Source organism: Lagenorhynchus albirostris, chromosome 10 (genome assembly GCF_949774975.1).
Source record: "Lagenorhynchus albirostris chromosome 10, mLagAlb1.1, whole genome shotgun sequence".
NCBI classification, from domain to species: Eukaryota; Metazoa; Chordata; class Mammalia; order Artiodactyla; family Delphinidae; genus Lagenorhynchus; species Lagenorhynchus albirostris.
The window spans coordinates 27,593,426-27,615,708 of record NC_083104.1 but is presented as its reverse complement, the minus strand read 5'-3'; the positions used below and the strand labels follow the sequence as shown (position 1 = coordinate 27,615,708).

The 22,283-nt window shown below is 45.4% G+C and overlaps 1 protein-coding gene across 2 annotated transcripts in view; it reads left to right on the top strand.

Moving 5' to 3' along the window:
• The window catches only part of PTPRG (protein tyrosine phosphatase receptor type G), a 738,734-nt gene that overhangs the window by 646,825 nt on the left and 69,626 nt on the right, over positions 1 to 22,283 (top strand). Inside the window, exons 13-14 of one of the 2 annotated variants that reach the window (XM_060161435.1) lie at positions 1,038 to 1,170; positions 19,665 to 19,751. In XM_060161435.1, the coding sequence (XP_060017418.1) occupies positions 1,038 to 1,170; positions 19,665 to 19,751 (220 nt within the window). The remainder of the gene's footprint in view (positions 1 to 1,037; positions 1,171 to 19,664; positions 19,752 to 22,283) is intronic. The other variant, XM_060161434.1, reaches the window with a different exon arrangement.

Sequence of the window (22,283 nt, the reverse complement as noted above, 5' to 3'; positions counted from 1 at the left end):
CTCACTTGAGGCTGCTGGGGACTTGTGAAGATCCTCGGGGCCTGAGAGAGACAGGAGGAGCTGCCGGGGTAAGAGGCACCGGTTGACCAGGGAGAATCCTGGACCATTTCACAAGCTTCCCCGGTTAACCCCTGTACCGGCTGCTGTTGAGTAGCCAGTGTGCACTCGGAGGAGAGTGAGGCGTGGCGGCCGGTCTGAGAGCTTTTAGAAGGATGGGGAGAGGGGGCGGCTGGGAGATGAGATCAAAGGAAAAGCTTTTGAACCATATTTGAGGAAAAACAGGATATCTGGGGATCTGGGTGGTGGGAACTGGTAGGCAGAGGAGTCTGAGTGCTCCTTCTGGGATGTGCGGTTGCTCAGACTTGGAGTGGCTCGTTGAGATTCTGGGGTGAGAGTACCATTGCCTTAGCTTGAGTCCTGCCCCTCCGCTTGGCCAGGAGCCTAGGGGGGCCCACACTTGGACAGTTGTGCCACCAGGACTGTCTTTTGGGGAGAGGTGGTCTCCCACAGCAGAAATGGGTGCAGTTACTAGAGGAAGGGGTAACATATGCTAAGCAGACAAAGACATACCCATTGTGGTCACAGCCGGTCATCTTAGTAAAACCCATCGCTGCCTCCACCCCTCCTGCCTTGGCAAACCTGCAAGGCTCCCCCGCCTCTTTCCACAGGCAAGTTTTGTGCTACATTCCGACTTGAGCACATTTGTTCAGTGTATCCAAAGGCCGCTCAGGGACGGTAAGGTTCTTGGAGTGAGGCTGGGTCTCTGTCTTCCGTGCAACTCTTCTTAACAACGTCTTGAACGCTACCTGCAAATCCATCCCACCGGCGATTACAGGGTGCAGCCTGCAGCACAGGCCCCATGTGGCTTGGGACTCGGGGGGAAGCAGCGTGGGCTGCAGGTTGCCCCTCGTCACCAGGTAGCCTTGTTCTCCAGAAACCACCCAAAACTGGAGCAGAAATCCCCATCGCACTCTGACTCCCCAGCGCCCCCCCTCGGCTAGCCTCTGCCCTCTAACTGGCGTGGTTTCTCTTTGCAGCAGAAAAGAACACCTCTGGAATGATAAGCCGCCCTTCTCCAGGGAGGATGGAGTGGATCGTCCCTCTGATTGTGGTATCAGCCTTGACCTTCGTGTGCCTCATCCTCCTCATTGCTGTACTAGTTTACTGGAGGTGAGTCAGCCAGGCAGCCCTGACACAGAGGGTGTGGGCGTCGGGTTGTGCTGTCAGCATGCTGCCCTGGCGGGGGGTGGCTGGCCCGAGGGGAGGGGAAGCCCACGGCCTCTTCATTCAGAAAGGTAAGGTAGCTGGAGTGTTTTCTGGTGTCGCCACCTGGGAGATCCGCTTTATCTGCAAGAAGCCGGTGGGATAGAGCCACTACTGAGATGAAGGCGCTCATGATGAGTTTCTAGGATTGAGTGCCAAAGAGGCGATTGCTTGGGAGTCAGGGAGATCCGGGTTCAAATCCCAGGCCTGCTACTTGCTGGCAACAAATCCCATTTCCACTTTGAGCTTCAGTTCCTAAACCTGCAAACGGAGTTAATAAGTTTCATAGCATTTCCAGTTTCCCTGAGACCATGCTTCGCTTTGTCGTATCCGCATAACAGCTCCTCTCGACCTGAAAATTTTTTTCATAGCCCTTTGTTGAAAATTCGGTGATAGGAAAACGTTTATCATGTTATGTGGCATTTAATAGACACAGGATAAAGATGGCTGATGGTAAGTCATCCTTATGTTAGCATCATCCTTGAACTGGTTCTCACTGCTTCCCACGGGAAGCCTGCTTGCAGCTCCTATTTAAAAGTTGTGTGTTTTTTCAGCTACACTCTCTCAGCCAGTTTAACTGAGTGAAGCAGGCTGGCCCACGCGGCTGGCCTGGCTGCCTTCACCTGCCAGACTGATGTAGGAAGCTTCTGCCCTTTAACAAGCTTCATCAGTGATGAATAGGTGTCATATTTCCCTCCCTCCCTCCCTTCTTTCCATTCATTTGATGAATTTTGAGCCCCTGTGGTGTGCCAGACGCCCTTCTCTCATGGAGCTTACATCTTAGTGGGGGAGACAGGCAATAAATAAAGCAAACGAGGTGGCGGTAAGTGTATAATGGAGAAAACTAAATCTGGAAAGCAGAGGGGGGATGCTGAGGCTTAGCGGTGAGTGGGCAGAGTGGTTAAGGAAGGCCTACCTGACGAGTGGTATTTGTCCAAAGACCTAAAGGAGGAAGTAGTCAAATGGGCTCCATCGGGGCATGTTCCAGGCAGAGGAAACAGCATGTGCAAAGGCCCTGAGGCAGGAGTGCGCCTCGTATGTTCCAGGAATGGCCAAGAGGTGTGGCTGGAGCAGGTGGGAATGGGAGAGAGTGGTAGGAGAGGGTATCAGGAAGAAACAGGATGGAAGGGAGTTGGGTCAGGTACTGCTTTGTGGGCCATTGTAAACACATTACCTTTGACCCTAAGAGAAGTACTGTTTGGTAGAGAAGTGTTGTGATCTAACTTCAGGATTACTTGGCTGTGCTGCAAAGACCACTGCAGAGGAGCAAGGGGCAGAAGCAGAGAGACCAGGTAGAAGACTACTGAACTGGTCCCAGAAGGAGTGATGGTGTCTCCCGTGAGGGCAGCAGTGCAGGTTGTAGAACTGATTGGATATAGATACATTCTGAAGGTGGGATCAACAGAATCTGCTGACAGATTGGCCCGTGTCCCTAGGTCTGTTTTCAGTTGGAAAGAACAAGAGAAGAAGGAAAGGTTCATCCGAGGCTTCCCCAGGCATCTAACTATAGCCGCGTTAGTGCTACAGATCAGCTAGATGTTGGATTATATTGTGTTTCAGGGTGAGCCTGGAAACACTAGACTCACCTCCATGCCATCCTTTCTCCAGGACAGTGGTTTGCAAACAAACAGTTGTCTGGAGCCTGTTAGTAAGTGGGAGGCTGCCTAACACGGGTTGAACTGAGCACATAGAGGGAACGAAAGGTCTGCCTGCCCTCCTCTTGGCTCCTTTTGGTGCCGTGTGGTTTTAGTTGCAGACTCTCCCCACAAAGGAGCACAGAGAACCCACAGCTGCCCCTGGCTGGGTAACCCTAGCAACCCCAGTGTGAGAAAGTTCCTGTTCCAAATAGTTCTAGCAAAAACCTCGGGGTTGTTTCTGGTTGGCCCACCTTGGCTCTCTGCCTACCTGAGGATGGATCACTCTGACCAAAGCAGACCGTGGACGTTTGGCCAAGCAGACGTGTTGAGGGTGAGCTGCTTACAGGAAGGGGCTGTGTAATGTCATAAAGAGAGCTTTCAAGACCCTTACATTCAAGGTGTTTTTTCCCATTAGAAATTCACACTGTTTATATTTTTGACAAACTCAGTGAGTCTGAATCAAAAATATAGGGCTCTTTTCACTGCAATTGCAACGGGTTCATGAAACCGTTGGAAGTGAAAGCCGAGGACTCTGAATTGTTTCTCCACTAGTGTCCCTTGCACGATGTGGGTGTTTGCTGATGTTCACAGAGTCCTTTTTGAGCGCCAGCCGCTGTGCCAAGCTCTCGCCAGGCCCCATCTCCTGGGATCCTTACGACACGTTTGTATGTTCCCATCCCCATATTAAAAGTAAGGGGCAGGGCTTCCCTGGTGGCGCAGTGGTTGAGAGTCCACCTGCCGATGCAGGGGACACGGGTTCGTGCCCCGGTCCGGGAAGATCCCACATGCCGCGGAGCGGCTGGGCCCGTGCATCCGGAGCCTGTGCTCCACAACGGGAGAGGCCACAACAGTGAGAGGCCCACGTAAGGCAAAAAAAAAAAAAAAAAAAAAAAAAGTAAGGGGCAGAAGCTCGGGGTGGGGCACGTGACTCGTGAAGGGTTCTGCAGGAAGTGGTGGGCCCTGGTTTTGAACACAAGATGTCTTCAATCTAGAATCCATAAACTTTTTGAACCGCTGAGATACGTACCTGGTACTACACTGAATCCTGTGGAGGCTGAGCGTGGTGGATGTTCAGCTCTAAGTCACGTGGACTTGGGATCCGTGGGCCTGTTGTGCTAGTGCCTTACCGTTAGACTCAGCTGCTTTCTTTGACCAGGGAAGGGAAAGGGACCCAACATTTGTTGAAATGCCTACCGTGGGCACAGGAGTGTGCATTGTTCTCATCCACTCCTGGGCAGAACCATTGCTGTTCCTGCTGACAGAGAGAGACCTCTTCCAAACTGCCTTAAGCACAGGAAAGAAAGAGCTGGTTGATTCGTGACGTTGGATGTTCCGGAGCATCAGGCCCAGCTCTTTTCGAAAGACAGAACAAGGAAAACGGGACTCGGCATGTGCTGTGAGCCTCTTTCTCTCTCCCTCTGTCTCTGGGATCTGCGCTTTCTCTGTCTGTCTGGTCTTTTCTCTTGGGAAGGCCCTCTGACTGTTTCCACGTGGTGGCCTCTGGCCCATGTTGGACTTACATCCCCCCATCCCAGTGGAAAGGGAATTGCTCTCCTCCAGTAGTGCCAGTTAAACCCCAAGGTGGCATGTCTTAGGACTGACTCGGGGTATTTGCCCGTCCCCTGAGCCCTCTGGCAGCCAGCGGAGATGAAGACTTGTCAGGCCTGGGTCTTACATTTAACTGTGGAGCCCAGAAACGAGGACGTTGCCCTCGAAACCACATGCATTGAAGGTGGACAAGGGGTGGTTCCCCAGAGGACCGCCAGGACCCAGAGAGGCGACTGGATGCAGGTGCTAGGCAGACAGAAGAGGGCAGTGCCCCTCCAAAAGCTGAGAAATCGGAATCAAGGAGGGGAGGGATTTGCACTAAGGAAAGAGAATTCAGACTTGGATAGCAGGGCAAATACGCATGTAAATAGCCGGAAAGAAACAAGGCAGGCGTGTGAGCTCAGCGCGGCCAGCCTGGGGTTCTCACTAGGCCTCTGGTGTCACACGTGTGTGTGTCATGCCCTGGAAAAATGAGGGGTGCTTTCAATCCTGTCTCAAGTGCAGGATTATTAAAGAGTGCCTGCAGGAGTTTAGAAGGTTCAGCTCAGGGTTCTGCTATGGAATAATAAAGCTATTTTACTCTTCTGTGGGCATTGGAGCCCCTTGCAGCTCCTATTCGGCAAGCAAGCGCTTGTGGAGTTCCTGCCACACGCTGTGCTGGGCCTGGTGATTTAGGGTTCATGGCCCTTCCCTCAAGGCCCTCACGGTCCCCTGGGCGACGCAGTCAGGTAAACGAAGACTACGGCGAGTGTACCGACAGCAGTGAGCCCAAGTTGCTGTGACAGCCCGCAGGCAGGACTTGCAGCAGGCCGGGGGGCGGGGTGGAGTCAGACAAGGCTCCCTGGGGGAGCTGAGGCATGAGCTGGGCCTTGAAGCACAGCGGTCCCCAGCCAGTGAAGGAGGTGTGGCGCTGGAGAGAGAGAACCCGGCCTCTCGTAAGCAGGCACCTGTGGTTCAGTGTTGCTGGAACAAAGCATGAGGACAGGAGGGGCCCGATCACGAAGGCCCCGATGCCACTGTCATATCCTGAGAGTGATGGAAACGTATGAAGGGCCAAAGCTGCGAGAGGGCAAGACGAAAAGCGGCAAACACTGGGAAGTGAAGTACGAACACGGGCCAGAGTCAGACAGCCTGGATTTGGGGCCAGGCATTACCAGTCCCTCACCGTGTGGGTCGCCTTAGAGCATATATTTCTATCGGGAATGTGATCATCCCCAAAGCGGTGAAAATGGGTTTGGGGAAGGTGAAAAAACTTTTTGTATATCAGGCACAGACACACACACACACACACACACACACACACACACACACACGTATCTAGTACATACACAGATATGCAGTTTGTCATTGATATTAAAATTTCATTGGGAGGGTGTGATTAGGAAAAAAAAGTCTATAAAGTCCCCTTAGGGGAGGTGCCTATGAAAAAAAGGGGGAGAAACACTACCTTAGACAAGACTCCTCCATCACCTTCAGCGTCCTCCTCTGCAAAATGGAGTTAAGAAATGTGCCAGTGAGTTCAGGGAGGATTAGGTCTGAGCACCAGGAAAAGATCATTCCAGTGCCCGGCAGACGGTGATATCAGATCCCTGACTGTAGAGAAAAATACAAATTCAATTCTGGGTCCTGCTGTGCCTAAAGAGAAGTCATTGTTCTCGAATAAAGAAAATCAGGTTTACAGATCTAAACAGATGCTGTCCCGGACATGTAATCATATCGTAGGACTGCACACAATTCCCAATTATATGTTCACTGCTTAACACATGGCTTGAAAATAACTTTCGGAATTTCCTTCTAGAATTCCTTCTTGTGCGTGATCTCAGTTGTGCAAAGTACTTATCCTAGAAATAGCTGAAAGTTGCCTGTTGGGAGCTAAGGATAGTAGAAATGTAGGTGAACCTACCGAGCAGAACCACTTTGGGCCAAAAAAAGGGAAGTGCGGGGCTTCCCTGGTGGCGCAGTGGTTGAGAGTCCGCCTGCCGATGCAGGGGACGCGGGTTCGTGCCCCGGTCCGGGAAGATCCCACATGCCGCGGAGCGGCTGGGCCCGTGAGCCATGGCCGCTGAGCCTGCACGTCCGGAGCCTGTGCTCCGCAACAGGAGAGGCCACAACAGTGAGAGGCCCACGTATTGCAAAAAAAAAAAAAAAAAAAGGGAAGGGCGACCATAAAGCTAATGATTGGTTTGGGTGATACTCTTAATGGGCTTGGAGACAATTCCAGAGGAGCTCACCCTAAGTAACTAAAGATGTGACCCCACCCACGGCCCTGTCCCTTCCGAAACAACACTGAGGCAGGGTGGTCAGCCTGGGCAGTGCTGGAATCAGCTGCTGGAGCTGCTGCAGGAGATACCCCCACCCCACCCCCCCACCACCCAGTGGCGTAACCACACGAAGCTGAGTCCTCACCGTGTGAAGTCTGAGGGGGTTGGGCAGCCCTTTCCCACCTGGGGTGAAGAAAAAATTGATAGAAAAATCGACGAGGCACCTAGCTTTCAACTGCACGGCCCGGGAGTGTAATCCTCCACTCCTGTTTGCTCCCCATTGGCCACAGATGGCCCCTCAGCCCCAAGGACACACGATAAGTTGGGGAGCGCACTGATATTCGTGGAGCACAGCCAGAAGTATCCTTAAATATTTAGGCCCTTTGGCAACATTGGGTTAAGAGTATGTTTCCTGAAAGGGACCTCTTTGGAGGCCAATTGTTAGTCTCATTACATCACATTTGACCAAAACTAAAAAATATAGGTAGAGACCTCGTATATTTCTGGTCAACTGGAAGATATACAGAAGTCCTTTAGGGAGCTATTTGAGCAGCATTTTTACAGGCAGCAACATGAGTTTGTGGGAGAAGTTTATTTTGAAATACGGTTGGCTGAGATGTTACAGGTAAGGTCTCTCTCCGAGTCTCCTTGCAAAGGTCTGCCTTGAAGAGATGTAGTAAAATCTGTAACAATGCAGAAGGTGCTGTAAAGCTAGGAAGAAACATGCAGAGCGTTTTGGCACCAGGGTCAGGGCGGTGGGACAGCTAATAAAGATAAAATCAAGGAAAAATCAATGAGCACTTACCACTTGCCTCCTTTTATAAATGGTGCCCCGTGTGTGCCTTTTAAATAGTGTAACCCATACCAACATGCGACGGTGCAGAGCTGTAATCGTTTCAGTTGAAATGAGGGAGAAGAAATCAATTCAGTACTTTTTAAAGTGTGCCATTTTGGCCCTGTTCCCGAAGATGGTAACAAAACGCACCTTTTGAATGACTACAGTCAGAAAGGCCGTTCCAAGAGCTCCAGCCCCCCGTCTTACCAAGACAAGCTGTTATGTGGCATTAATGTGCTGACGTTCTTGAAAAAGACTTGGAGCAGCACAGCTGCTGCCACTCAGAAGAGGAAATTCTGGAGAAGGCTTCTTTGTGATTTTCATAATTTGAGGTTGATGCTGGGAAAAGAGCTCTATACAGGGTGTCCAGTCCGTATGCTGGGGCATGCAACTTGTTTATTTATTAACTTGTTCCATAGAATACCTTAGCAACTGTGAGCGAGACATGAGCGTCCACTTCGAATTGTCAGTATTGTGAAGATATTTTTAATTCTTTTTTCTCCTGTACTCTTGAGGAAAATTGCTTTGAAGGTAGCTCTTCTCTCTCTGATGAGCAAAGAAAGTCTTACCCTGACATGGCTTCATATATCTTAAGGCCTGAACAGCCAAGAATCTCTTCTTGAGTATTCACCATAATACACATGTGCTAAGCGGATTGACATTCGAATCCTTGGAATTATTACATCCATTTTGCAGATCAGAAAACTGAGGCTTGGTAAAATCATAAGTCACAGTGTTAATCTTTGGTGGATCCTGGATTTGAACCCAGCCACTCTGACTTCATTGCCCACTGTGTTAATCATTACATTGTTTTGCCTAGACGGGGAATAGCTTGTCTGGAGGCATTTACTTCCTTCCACAGCCTGTTTTTGTAGCACATGTTTGTGTGTTGAAAAGATCCTATGTTTTGGATTTGCCAAAAACACAAAGGAGAAAACTTGAGGACCAACTATATGTATTTTCAAGTGTTTTAGAAGCCAAATAGATTTTGATGTTGAATAATATCACCTGTCTGTTCTGTTCTTAGTTCCAGCTAATCAGTGCTATCGTACCTTGATGACAAATTGAGCATCTTATTGACCGTAATTCTAGCTTGGGAAAGAACTTTCCAGAAGTATAAAACAGCTTTTCTTCTCACACTCAGATAGGGCTGAGCTAACTACACAGACTCTGGAACAGAAAATGGAAACTCAAAGTGGGAATTGTAACATCTAACCCAGGTTTGTTGCAGTTTGGTATTAGAAGGATTTCACTTTCTGATCTGAGAAATTCACATCCCTCTTCAGCCCATGACTGAGCCGTCTGTATATTCCGTGGTAAATCAGTCAACACCAATTTAGCTTCATAGGCAGATAGAAGAAGGTCTCTCTTTTACTCTCATCTTTAGATGTTCAGAAATTTTGCCCTTTGTTGGCGTCTCCTCATTAAGAATGCTGTTCATGAAATCAAGTGCATTGTGTTGACACTGCAATTTTTCTCTTCCCTGGATGTTCGGGGGAGACAGCGTAGTAAATAGGAAGGGACACAAACCACAAATGTGTGTGGGTTTTGAGTTGGCATAACGGAGCCTCTGGTACACAAACAGATGCGTGTCAGGTCAAGTGTGGGCAGGCGCTAACACCCTTCTTGATGGAGGAATGGCAGGCCACGTGTGCCCAGCGGAGCTCGCATCCCTCCTGGATTCCACAGTAGCAGCCGTGACACTCAGAGCTGCTGTGAGCCGGGCACACGCTCTGCGCCCATCTGCTCTAGCAGCGGGCGCTTCCGTGCGTGCTCTCTGATGACTGGATTTGGTTTAGATGTTTGCCCTCCCCCGCTCCGCCCCAGGAAAGTCACAAAGGAGATGGTGTAATAGCAGTGATACCTCCCATGCGCGTGACTGTGGACAGATAGCAAGGGGGAAACATTGTCAATCACGACAGTCAATGATGGTGAATTAACATGAAGCAAACATGACATGACTTAATCCTCACAGCAGCCATGGGTGGTGGCCAAGGTGGCGGGGACTGCATCACCTTCTTCCAAGGGAGAAGACAGTGTCCGGAAGCGGGGACTTGCCCAGGATCACAGGCTAGTATGTTTGGGAAGTACAGTTGACCTCTGAACAAGGCATCTTTGAACTTCAGGGGTTGACTTATACTCGGATGTTTTTTCAGCAGTCAGCACTACAGTACTATACGACCTGTGTTTGGTGGAATCCATGGCCTCACAGATGTGGAGGAAATGTGAATATGAGGGCCAACTACATTATATGCAGATTTTCGACTGTGCAAAGGTCGACACCCTAACCCCCATGTTGTTCAAGAGTCAGCTGTATTCACACCTAGGGCTTTGTTTTGTTTTGTTGACCTAAGACCCTTCACAGCTGGCTCGTGTATTCCTTCCTTCATGTGTTCATTCAAAGACATTTCTCAAGCATCTAGTTTGTGTTGGGCACTGGAGATGCTGCGAGGAGACGGAATTCCTGTCTCAAGGAGCGTGTAGGTTAATGGAGGAGATGAGCAGGTAAACAAAGGTTATCCCAGATAGAGGTCGAGAACTGGCGGCCTCCAGGTCTGTTTTATGTAGCTGACTTCTTGTTTTTTTGGGTTTTTTTAAACATTCCCTCCCTCCCTCCCTCCCTCCCTCCCTTCCTTCCTTCTTTCCTTCCTTCCTTCCTTCCTTCCTTCCTTTTTTGGCTGTGCCATGCAGCACACAGGATCTTAGTTCCCCTACCAGGGATCGAACCCGTGCCCCCTGTAGTGGAAGCGTGGAATCTTAACCGCTGGACCGCCAGGGAAGTCCTGACATCTTGTTTTTTAAAATCTGAATTATTTTGAAAATAGGAAGATTTTGCTTAAAACCCCAGCTGTCTGGGTTCTCGTGATCAACAGGGAGATCGACATCACTGTTCTCACATCCCCTCATGGCACTGGTAGGCTGCACAGAGCCAACTGTGGTCCCCTGCTCGCCAGTCTGCCCGTCTCTGCCCTTCACTTAAATGTGCATTCTTCTATGCAAAATAAAGTCCACTTTTGTGGGCAGGCTCAGATTCTTTCTGAGGGGATTTGGGGCACATACACAGGCATTGGGTCAGACCAAGCTGCTTTTCTGTATCTCTTGTGAGGGAGGGCATGAGAATCAAAAGATGGGTTTACATGCAATTCAAGTCTAGAAAAAGCCAAGCTTCCCAGTCGTACTTTTTGGTGGCTTTGTGTGATCACCTTTATCTTTTCTGTAAACAGACCAGTCACGGGGCCGCCTGTATTCTGGGCATGATTCTTTCTTTTATAAACTGGTAAATTGCCCATGTCACTCATCTCTCTGGGGAACCTGTACCTGTAGGTATAGTTCAAGAAGGTTTTTTTTTTTTAATCATTAGGAATAACTGTTACAATCCAGCTCGGCAAAGCCTGACAACGTGTGGAGCCAGTGGGGAGAAGAATGCACATTTCATGATGCCGAAATGTGCTTGCCTCGGAGGGTTGAGTTTCTGATGACATGGTGGTGTCTTGCTCTGAGATGCTAAAAGCATGGGGGTAGGGAGCCTCTAGAGACCGCAGCTGTTCCTGAAGATGGACAGCTATTTTTTTCTTTCTCTGGGCAGCTCTGTGCAGGGAGATCTGGGTCACGTGGGCGATCCTAGGCAACTTTTGCTCAATAACTGATTCCCAAATGGCTACTCAGGGGCCTTTCAGAATTCAGAGAACCGTCCGTTGTTATAGTAACCGGCCCCCTGCTGTCTAGTTGGCCCTGAGATGCCAGTTGAAGCTCTTAGAACCAGGGAACGTGTAGTCACTTAGACAAAAGCAGGGAGAGATTCACCACTAAAGGTTGCCATTTAAACACTATGATACTTAAAAGACAGGATGCACTCTGTTGAGAAGTGAATGGATACATTTTTCAGCCAAGCTGGCTTTTCAGGAAAAGGGAAACTCCTTATAATGTTCAATCTCTGCTACATAACCAACCCCTTTCTTTGGATTTCTCTGAATTAAGTGTCCTCTCTCCCAGGGCTGATCGGGTCTGTCCCGTCGGGTTGCTCAGGTAGCCCCCTCGATTATTCAGGATGTTAGTTTTATGGCATTTGCTTCTCAGCGGAGTGTTGTCAGTTTACAGGGTGGTAGTTTGAAGCGCCTGTGATTGTGTGTGAGGAGAAACTGCGGAGATAGCCGGCTCCGCTCCAAAATTCCCGAGTGAGTCTGGCAGAATTCAGAGTAGGGCTAAGGGTTGAGAGGAAGTCTAAATATTTTAGGAAGCTGCAAATTTCAAGTTCTTATGAAAATTTGCAAAAACACTCCACACACTCGTGATTTCCTCGGATTAATGTTGGTAGCCGCGCTGAGTATGTGCGTGGTTTTGAGGACAGTTGTTGTAGTTGCAGAATGTACTCAATAGAGGGAGACAAGAAGTTCTGAATTACAGCACCCTCCCCTTCCCTTCCTCACCCCGACACTTTTTAATCATTTTCCCAAGTTTTGATTCCTCCCTAATTTGGTTTCTGCGCCAAGCACTTTTACCCAACTTGGAGTCAAGTAATTAACAAAATAAATGAAAGCTTGTATTAAGGGAGAAGAAAAACCTAATAGTTGAGAATTAGAGGATGTCTCTTCCTAGAAGTAGAAAACCACCAAGTAAATCAGAAGTTAACAAATGTTCTTTGAAATCACATAACTTGAATTCAGAGTTCTGCATGGGATTCATTAGAACTTCTAAAAAAGAGAACCTTCCTATATCGGAGTTAATCTTTACTGTTCTATCAATGGAGTTTGGAAAGAATAGGAATCCTTTCAGTGTGAAATGCTATAGCCCAGGTGGTTTGGGGATTAAATATAATTAAATGAACATTTTCCAGTATGACAGAAGTGCATCTTTCAAATGCTAGAGCCAAGTCTCCAATTCTCAGGTCATTTAAGTTTTAAGGGGAAACGAAATATCAGACTTTATATTTGGTAATAACTTGCCAACTGCTACCTCCACCTTATCTGAGGAGCCCTCGTACTGTTCCACCATCTGTATTGTGAATCAGGAAAGTGTTTGTCCAGAGATGAGAGGAACGCATGGGGAAAAGGCAAAACCCCGGATTGGTCTAACAGCACCGAATTCAGAGAAATTTGTAGCAGAAGGGAGGTTCAAACAGTACCAAATAGATTCCTCCCAAGTTCGATTTATTCCAATGGTATTTTAAACCATCCTGTTTGCAGGGGAGCTTGTCAAAAGTGGAAGGACCAGAGGTCATTCTTGGGTTGGTGATATCTTTTTTAAATTTTTTTAACATCTTTATTGGAGTATAATTGCTTTACAATGGTGTGTTAGTTTCTGCTTGATAACAAAGTGAATCAGCTATACATATACATATATCCCCATATCTCCTCCCTCTTGTGTCTCCCTCCCACCCTCCATATCCCAACCCTCTAGGTGGTCACAGAGCACCGAGATGATCTTCCTCTGCTATGTGGCTGCTTCCCACCAGCTATCTGTTTTACATTTAGTAGTGTATATATGTCCATGCCACTCTCTCACTTTATCCCAGCTTACCCTTCCCCCTCCCCATGTCCTACAGTCCATTCTTTACATCTGCGTCTTTATTCCTGTCCTGCCCCTAGGTTCTTCAGACCTTTTTTTTTTTTTAGATTCCATATATATGTGTTAGCATACGGTATTTGTCTTTCTCTTTCTGACTTACTTCACTCTGTATGACAGACTCTAGGTGCAACCACCTCACTACAAATAACTCAATTTCGTTTCTTTTTATGGCTGAGTAATATTCCATTGTATATATGTGCCACATCTTCTTTATCCATTCATCTGTTGATGGACACTTAGGTTGCTTCCATGTCCTGGCTATTGTAAATAGAGCTTCAGTGAACATTATGGTACACAACTCTTTTTGAATTATGTTTTCTCAGGGTATATGCCCAGTAGAGGGATTGCTGGGTCATATGGTAGTTCTATTTTTAGTTTTTTAAGGAACCTCCATACTGTTCTCCATAGTGGCTGTATCAATTTACATTCCCACCAACAGCTCAACAAGTTCCCTTTTCTCCACCCTCTCCAGCATTTATTGTTCCTAGATTTTTTGATGATGGCTATTCTGACTGGTGTGAGGAGATACCTCATTGTAGTTTTGATGTGCATTTCTCTGATGATTAGTGATGTTGAGCATCCTTTCATGTGTTTCTTGGAAATCTGTATATCTTCTTTGGAGAAATGTCTATGTAGGTCTTCCACCCATTTTTGGATTGGGTTGTTTGTTTTTTTGATATGGAGCTGCATGAGCTGCTTGTAAATTTTAGAGATTAATCCATTGTCAGTTGCTTAATTTGCAAATATTTTCTCCCATTCTGAGGGTTGTCTTTTCGTCTTGTTTATGGTTTCCTTTGCTCTGCAAAAGCTTTTCAGTTTCATTAGGTCCCATTCATTTATTTTTGTTTTTATTTCCATTACTCTAGGAGGTGGGTCAAAAAGGATCTTGCTGTGATTTATGTCATAGAGTGTTCTGCCTATGTTTTCCTCTAAGAGTTTTATAGTGTCTGGCCTTCCATTTAGGTCTTTAATCCATTTGGAGTTTATTTTTGTGTATGGTGTTAGGGAGTGTTCTAATTTCATTCTTTTACATGTAGCTGTCCAGTTTTCCCAGCACCACTTATTGCAGAGACTGTCTTTCCTCCATTGTATACTCTTGTCTCCTTTATCAAAAATAAGGTGACCATATGTGCATGGGTTTATCTCTGGGCTTTCTATCCTGTTCCATTGATCGATATTTCTCTTTTTGTGCCAGTACCATACTGTCTTGATTACTGTAGCTTTGTAATATAGTCTGAAGTCCGGAAGCCTGATTCCTCCAGCTCCGCTTTTCTTTCTCAAGATTGATTTGGCTCTTCGGGGTCTTTTGTGTTTCCATACAAATTGTGCAATTTTTTGCTCTACTTCTGTGAAAAATGCCATTGGTAGTTTGATAGGGACTGCATTGAATCTGTAGATTGCTTTGGGTAGTAGACTCATTTTCACATTATTGATTCTTCCAATCCAAGAACATGGTATATCTCTCCATCTGTTTGTATCATCTTTAATGTCTTTCATCAGTGTCTTACAGTTTTCTGCATACAGGTCTTTTGTCTCCTTAGGTAGGTTTATTCCTAGGTATTTTTTTCTTTTCGTTGCAATGGTAAATGGGAGTGTTTCCTTAATTTCTCTTTCAGATTTTTCATCATTAGTGTATAGGAATGCAAGAGATTTCTGTGCATTAATTTTGTATCCTGCTACTATACCAAATTCATTGATTAACACTAGTAGTTTTCTGGTAGCATCTTTAGGATTCTCTCTGTATAGTGTCATGTCATCTGCAAACAGTGACAGCTTTACTTCTTCTTTTCTGATTTGGAAACACTTTATTTCTTTTTCTTCTCTGATTGCTGTGGCTAAAACTTCCAAAACTATGTTGAATAATAGTGGTGAGAGTGGACAACCTTGTCTTCTCCCTGATCTTAGAGGAAATGCTTTCAGTTTTCCACCATTGAGAATGATGTTCGCTGTGGGCTTGTCATATATGGCCTTCATTGTGTTGAGGTAAGTTCCCTCTATGCCTCCTTTCTGGAGGGGTCTTATCATAAATGGGTGTTGAATTTTGTCAGAAGCTTTTTCTGCATCTATTGAGATGATCATATGGTTTTTCTCCTTCAATTTGTTAATATGGTGTATCAAATTGATTGATTTGCATATATTGAAGGATCCTTGCATTCCTGGGATAAACCCCACTTGATCATGGTGTATGCTCCTTTTAATGTGCTGTTGGATTCTGTTTGCTAGTATTTTGTTGAAGATTTTTTCATCTATGTTCATCAGTGATATTGGCCTGTGGTTTTCTTTCTTTGTGACATCTTTGTCTGGTTTTGGTATCAGGGTGACGGTGGCCTCGTAGAATGAGTTTGGGAGTGTTCCTCCCTCTGCTATACTTTGGAAGAGTTTGAGAAGGATAGGTGTTAGCTCTTTTCTAAATGTTTGATAAACTTCACCTGTGAAGCCATCTGGTCCTGGGCTTTTGTTTGTTCAAAGATTTTTAATCACAGTCTCAATTTCAGTGCTTGTGATTGGTCTGTTTATACTTTCTCTTTCTTCCTGGTTCAGTCTCGGAAGGTTGTGATTTTCTAAGAATTTGTCCATTTCTTCCAGGTTGTCCATTTTGTTGGCATAGAGTTGCTTGTAGTAATCTCTCATGATCCTTTGTATTTCTGCAGTGTCAGTTGTTACTTCTCCTTTTTCATTTCTAATTCTATTGATTTGAGTCTTCTCCCTTTTTTTCTTGATGAGTCTGGCTAATGGTTTATCAATTTTGTTTATCTTCTCAAAGAAGCAGCTTGTAGTTTTATTGATCTTTGCTATCGTTTCCTTCATTTCTTTTTCATTTATTTCTGATTTGATCTTTATGATTTCTTTCCTTTTGCTAACTTTGGGGTTTTTTTGTTCTTCTTTCTAGAATTGCTTTAGGTGTAAGTTTAGCTTGTTTACTTGAGAGGTTTCTTGTTTCTTGAGGTAGGATTATATTGCTATAAACTTCCCTCTTAGAACTGCTTTTCCTGCATCCCATAGGTTTTGGGTCATCGTGTTTTCATTGTCATTTGTTTCTAGGTATTTTTTGATTTCCTGTTTGATTTCTTCAGTGATCTCTTGGTTATTTAGTAGTGTATTGTTTAGCCTCCATGTGTTTGTATTTTGTACAGATTTTTTCCTGTAATTGATATCTAGTCTCATAGCATGTGGTCAGAAAAGATACTTGATATGATTTCAATTTTCTTAAATCTCTCAAGGCTTGATTTCTGACCCAAGATATGATCTATCCTGGAGATTGTTCCATGAGCACTTGAGAAGAAAGTGTATTCTGTTGTTTTTGGATGGAATGTCCTTTAAATATCAATTAGGTCCATCTTGTTTAATGTATCATTTAAAGCTTGTGTTTCCTTATTTATTTTCATTTTGGATGATCTGTCCATTGGTGAAAGTGGGGTGCTAAAGTCCCCTACTATGATTGTGTTACTGTTGATTTCCCCTTTTATGGCCTTTAGCATTTGCCTTATGTATTGAGGTGCTCCCGTGTTGGGTGCATAAATATTTACAATTGCTATATCTTCTTCTTGGATTGATCTCTTGATCATTATGTAGTGTCCTCTTTGTCTCTTGTAATAGTCTTTATTTTAAAGTCTTATTTTGTCTGATATGAGAATTGGTACTCCAACTTTCCTTTGATTTCCATTTGCGTGGAATATCTTTTTCCATCCCCTCACTTTCAGTCTGTATGTGTCCCTAGGTCTGAAGTGGGTCTCTTATAGACAGCATATATACGGGTCTTGTTTTGTATCCATTCAGCCAGTCTGTGTCTTTTGGTTGGAACATTTAATCCATTTACATTTAAGGTAGTTATCGATATGTATGTTCCTATTACCATTTTCTTAATTGTTTGGGGTTTGTTATTGTAGGTCTTTTCCTTCTCTTGTGTTTCCTGCCTAGAGAGGTTCCTTTAGCATTTGTTATAGAGCTGGTTAGGTGGTGCTGAATTCTCTTAGCTTTTGCTTGTCGGTAAAGGTTTTAATTTCTCCGTCAAATCTGAATGAGACCCTTGCTGGGTAGAGTAATCTTGGTTGTAGGTTTTTCCCTTTCATCACTTTAAATATGTCCTGCCACTCCCTTCTGGCTTGCTGAGTTTCTGCTGAAAGATCAGCTGTTAACCTTATGGGGATTCCCTTGTGTGTTATTTGTTGTTTTTCCCTTGCTGCTTTTAATATTTTTGTTTGTATTTAATTTTTGATAGTTTGATTAATATGTGTCTTGGCACGTTTCTCCTTGGATTTATCCTGTATGGGACTCTCTGCGCCTCCTGGACTTCGGTGGCTCTTTCCTTTCCCATGTTAGGGAAGTTTTCAACTATAATCTCTTCAAATATTTTCTCAGTCCCTTTCTGTTTCTCTTCTTCTTCTGGGACCCCTATATTTTGAATGTTGATGAGTTTTATGTTGTACCAGAGGTCTCTGAGACTGTCCTCAATTCTTTTCATTCTTTTTTCTTTATTCTGCTCTGCAGTAGTTATTTGCACTATTTTATCTTGCAGGTCACTTATCCATTCTTCTGCCTCAGTTATTCTTCTATTGGTCCCTTCCAGAGAATTTTTAATTTCATTTATTGTGTTGTTCATCATTGTTTGTTTGCTCTCTAGTTCTTCTACATCCTTGTTAAACGTTTGTTGTATTTTCTCCATTCTATTTCCAAGATTTTGGATCACCTTTACTATCATTACTCTGAATTATTTTTCAGGTAGACTGCCTAGTTCCTCTTCATTTGTTTGGTCTGGTGAGTTTTTACCTTGCTCCTTCATCTGCTGTGTCTTTCTGTGTCTTCTCATTTTGCTTAACTTACTGTGTTTGGGGTCTCCTTTTCACAGGATGCAGATTCGTATTTCCCGTTGTTTTTGGTGTCTGCCCTCAGTGGCTACGGTTGGTTCAGTGGGTTGTGTAGGCCTCCTGGTGGAGGGGACTGGGGCCTGTGTTCTGGTGGATGAGGCTGGATCTTGTCTTTGTGGTGAGCAGGACCACGTCCTGTGGTGTGTTTTGGGGTATTTGTGACCTTATTATGATTTTAGGCAGCCTCTCTGCTAATGGGTGGGGTTGTATTCCTGTCTTGCTAGTTGTTTTGCGTAGGGTATCCAGCACTGTAGCTTGCTGGTCGTTGAGTGGAGCTGGGTCTCAGCGTTGAGATGGAGATCTCTGGAAGAGCTTTTGCCGTTTGATATTATGTGGATCCAGGATGTCTCAGGTGGACCAGTGTCCTGAACTCAGCTCTTCCACCTCAGAGGCACAGGCCTGACACCCAGCTGGAGCACCAAGACTCTGTCAGCCACATGGCTTAGAAGAAAAGGGAGAAAAAAAGAAACAAAGAAAGAAAGAGAATAATAAAGTTATTAAAATGAAACATAAAAAATTATTAAAAATAAAGAAAAAATTAAAAAGTAATAAGAAAGAAGAGAGCAACCAAACAAAACACAAATTCACCAGTGATAACAAGTGCTAAAAAACTACACTTAAAAAAAAAAAAATTAAAAAAAGGACAGACAGAACCCTAGGACAAATGGTAAAAGCAAAACTATACAGAGAAAATCACACTCCACCTCCTTAATTTGGGATGATTCGTTGTCTATTCATGGATTCCACAGATGCAGGGTACATCAAGTTGATTGTGGAGATTTAATCCGCTGCTCCTGAGGCTGCTGGGAGAGATTTCCCTTTTTCTTCTTTGTTCGCACAGCTCCCGGGACTCAGCTTTGGATTTGGCCCCCCCTCTGCGTGTAGGTCGCCCGAGGGCGTCTATTCTTCGCTCAGACAGGACAGAGTTAAAGGAGCCGCTGATTCGGGGGCTCTGGCTCACTCAGGCCGCGGGGAGGGAGGGGTACGGATGTGGGACGAGCCTGCGGCGGCTGAGGCCGGCGTGACATTGCACCAGCCTGAGGCGCGCCGTGCGTTCTCCCGGGGAAGTTGTCCCTGAATCACGGAAACCTGGCTGTGGCGGGCTGCACAGGCTCCCGGGAGGGGAGGTGTGGATAGTGACCTGTGCTCGCACACAGGCATCTTGGTGGCGGCAGCAGCAGCCTTAGCATCTCATGCCCGTCTCTGGGGTCCGCGCTCATAGCCGCGGCTCGCGCCCGTCTCTAGAGCTCGTTTAGGCGGTGCTCTGAATCCCCTGTCCTCGCGCACCCCGAAACAACGGTCTCTTGCCTCTTCGGCAGCTCCAGACTTTTTCCCGGACTCCCTCCCGGCGAGTTGTGGTTCACTAGCCCCCTTCAGGCTGTGTTCACGCAGCCAAGGTTGGTGATATCTTTACCTTCCATTAACACCAGGGGTGATAGAGGTTTCTAATACCTAAAGACAGCTTTTTAAGAACACAGTTCCCATTTCCCATTTCTTATCTCAGCATAAAAGACCTTAACAACCCCAGATATCATTGTGTGTAACCTTTCCCTATGGAACATGCCCCCAGTGAGGCCTAATGGTGGGGTTTGTCTGTGACAGGTGGGAGGGGGGAATCGGTGGAACTCTTGGTGGCCATTTGAAAGTATTGTCTGCTACACCTGTTCTCTTTTGTTTTTTGTCCATTTAGAGGGTGTAACAAAATAAAGTCCAAGGGCTTTCCCAGACGTTTCCATGAAGTGCCTTCTTCTGGGGAGAGAGGAGAGAAGGGGAGCAGGTGAGGGGCAGTCAAGCTTAAGGTGGGGGAGGGGGGTCTCTTTGGCCGGGACTGGTTTGCCGGATTTTTGTTCTGTTGCCATGGGGATTAAAGCCCGCTAGACAGCACGGTGCTGAAACTCACCTGTTCTACCCCAGCTCCCAAAAGTATGACTTGCAAATGCCAGTGCAGCTTGCAGGTAGCTGGTAGCAACTAAATTTATGTCCTATGCGTGCTTGCTTTGCTTGATTTTGCCACTTGGGGGGATGTTTTCTGTTTCTAGGATGGGGGTGCGTTCTGTGTTTATGTGTCTGTATGTCTGTTGCATCCATTTTCTTTCTGAAATTTCAGATGTTTGCATGTTTGAGAGTTTGAAAACAAAACAGTTTATGCATGCGTTTAGCCTTATAAGTGAAAAATGCCTTGTAGAAACCTAAATTTGTAGAAGAGTTAAAGAAGACGACTAGGAAGGGAAGAACAAGTAAATGGGGTTACATCGTGTGTTTTTCCATAAGAAGGCTAAAATTTAAAAAAATAAATAAAAGTTCTAGATAGCTTGAATAGTTGAAAAAATTATTGTCCTGGCAAGATTTATAATAAACCTTTAGAATTCGGGATTATGTAATTTTAATCACCACACATGAGCCCTTGATAATACTTTTGTAAGGCTTATCTAGGCAAACTGCTTAATATGGTAATTAATACTTTAATATTAAATGGCCAATTAGGATAATTCACTAGTTAATATTTTGTTGTGAGTAGTCCTTTATTACTTTCAATGAACCAATTTATTGAATTTACATTAGAATTTTTACATGGAATTATTTGTCTCCATTGGTTGTGGGTAAATCAGATTATTAGATGAAATTGTAGCTATCCACCCACTATAATCAGGGATACCTATGAGACGTATACCTATCCTAAGATGGTATAGTATAAGAATTATGGAAGATTAATGAGAAATTCTATGATCCATCTTCTTTTAAGGTCAACGGTGCAATTTTGGCCTTTTAGAGAAAGGCAGTAACTGCTGACTCTGGTAATGTAATTATTCTTTCTATGATCTCTTTTTACTTATTGAAGTCTTCAATTTTGAATCACATTTTCAACACTCCAAGGGTAAAAACTGAAAGAGAAACGCCTCTGTACAAACTTTCGATTCAAAGATCTAATCTTAAGAGGGAGACCTTGAACATCAATTAAATGCCTACCTTTTATGCCCAGTTCATTATAAATATAATGTGGTTTTGACTGTAACACTTTTAAAAGCCAGCATTACCTCGTGGATGGCACAAAGATAAATGCTCTTCCAATTTCTAAGTCCTTTCCAGAAATGATGCCGTAGCCAAGTGGACTGTTAGACTGTTACTAAGTCTAATTTTTGTACTTGGCCCCAAATGTGGGAGTGTGCTCGTTAGAGATATATTTTAGATCCTGAGAGGCTATGTTTTGTTATAAAGCACTTCAGTCCCTCTGGTATCTTCTGTACTTCTGAGTGCCAGAAGCTTGGGGGAAGCACAGTTTTATGTAGGTCTAGAAGTTGAGAACTATCTTGGGAAACTACAAGTATTTATAGAATTCACCTACTTGTGAATCATGTCTTTGACTTTACTTTTTTTTATAGAATTAGGAACTAAGACAGACCTTGGCTCAGGGAGTTGTGAGCCCTCACTGCAGCTCTACCTCCTCTTGGCTCTGTGACCTTGAGTTACTTCCCGAAGCCCTCTGAGCCTCAACTGACTCATCTAGAAAATGGGTCTAGTAATCGTTCCTTGTCGCAGGGCTGTGAAGAGTAAATGAGGTAATAGGTGTAAAATGCTTAGTGCGTGAAATTTATTAGCCCATTAGAAGATGAGGGAACCGGGGCTCTGAGAAGTTACTTGTCGGGGCCACCCTGCTCAGGTGGCCGAGTGGGGACTGCCACCCCTGTGGTCTGAGTCCTTAGTGATGCCGCCTCTCCTCACTGCCCCACGTGCTGTGCTGACTTCTCCATGGTGAAGATATGGGCCTGGTAAAGACGTATTCTCAAGTCTCCGCTCTTCTCTGCTGGCTACCCTGCCATACTCTCTCCCTCCAGAGCCTGCCATTCCTCACTCCTCCTGAGGGTTCTGTGTCCCGAAGACCTCCAGCCAGCCCACTTTCCCCTCCCCTCCCCCTACTCTATCCCCAGGAGCTTTTGTGGAGCCCCCTGACCCAGTTGCATCCTTTGCTGCTCTATAGGAAGCCTTCCAGGGGACAGGGGGCCCTGCTCCTCTTGGCCCCTTTGTCTAACCTCACTGGCCTTAACCACTCCTCTCCCAGGTCAGGAGGGAGGGAGGGTCAGTGCAGTCCAAGGGTGGACAGAATCACCAAGCAGGACCAAGCCTGTAAGAAGGGATTGCTGCTTATCTCCCCAGAAGGGGGAAGAAAAACAATAAAAATCAGAACCAAGTATTTACTTTTCCAAAAAAGTTGTAAATTTTTCAATGTTTTAGGATTTTGAATAGGTAATACTTGACATGGGTCAAAAGTCAAAAAGTGTAAAATTATATAGACTCCGAGATCTCCATGCCA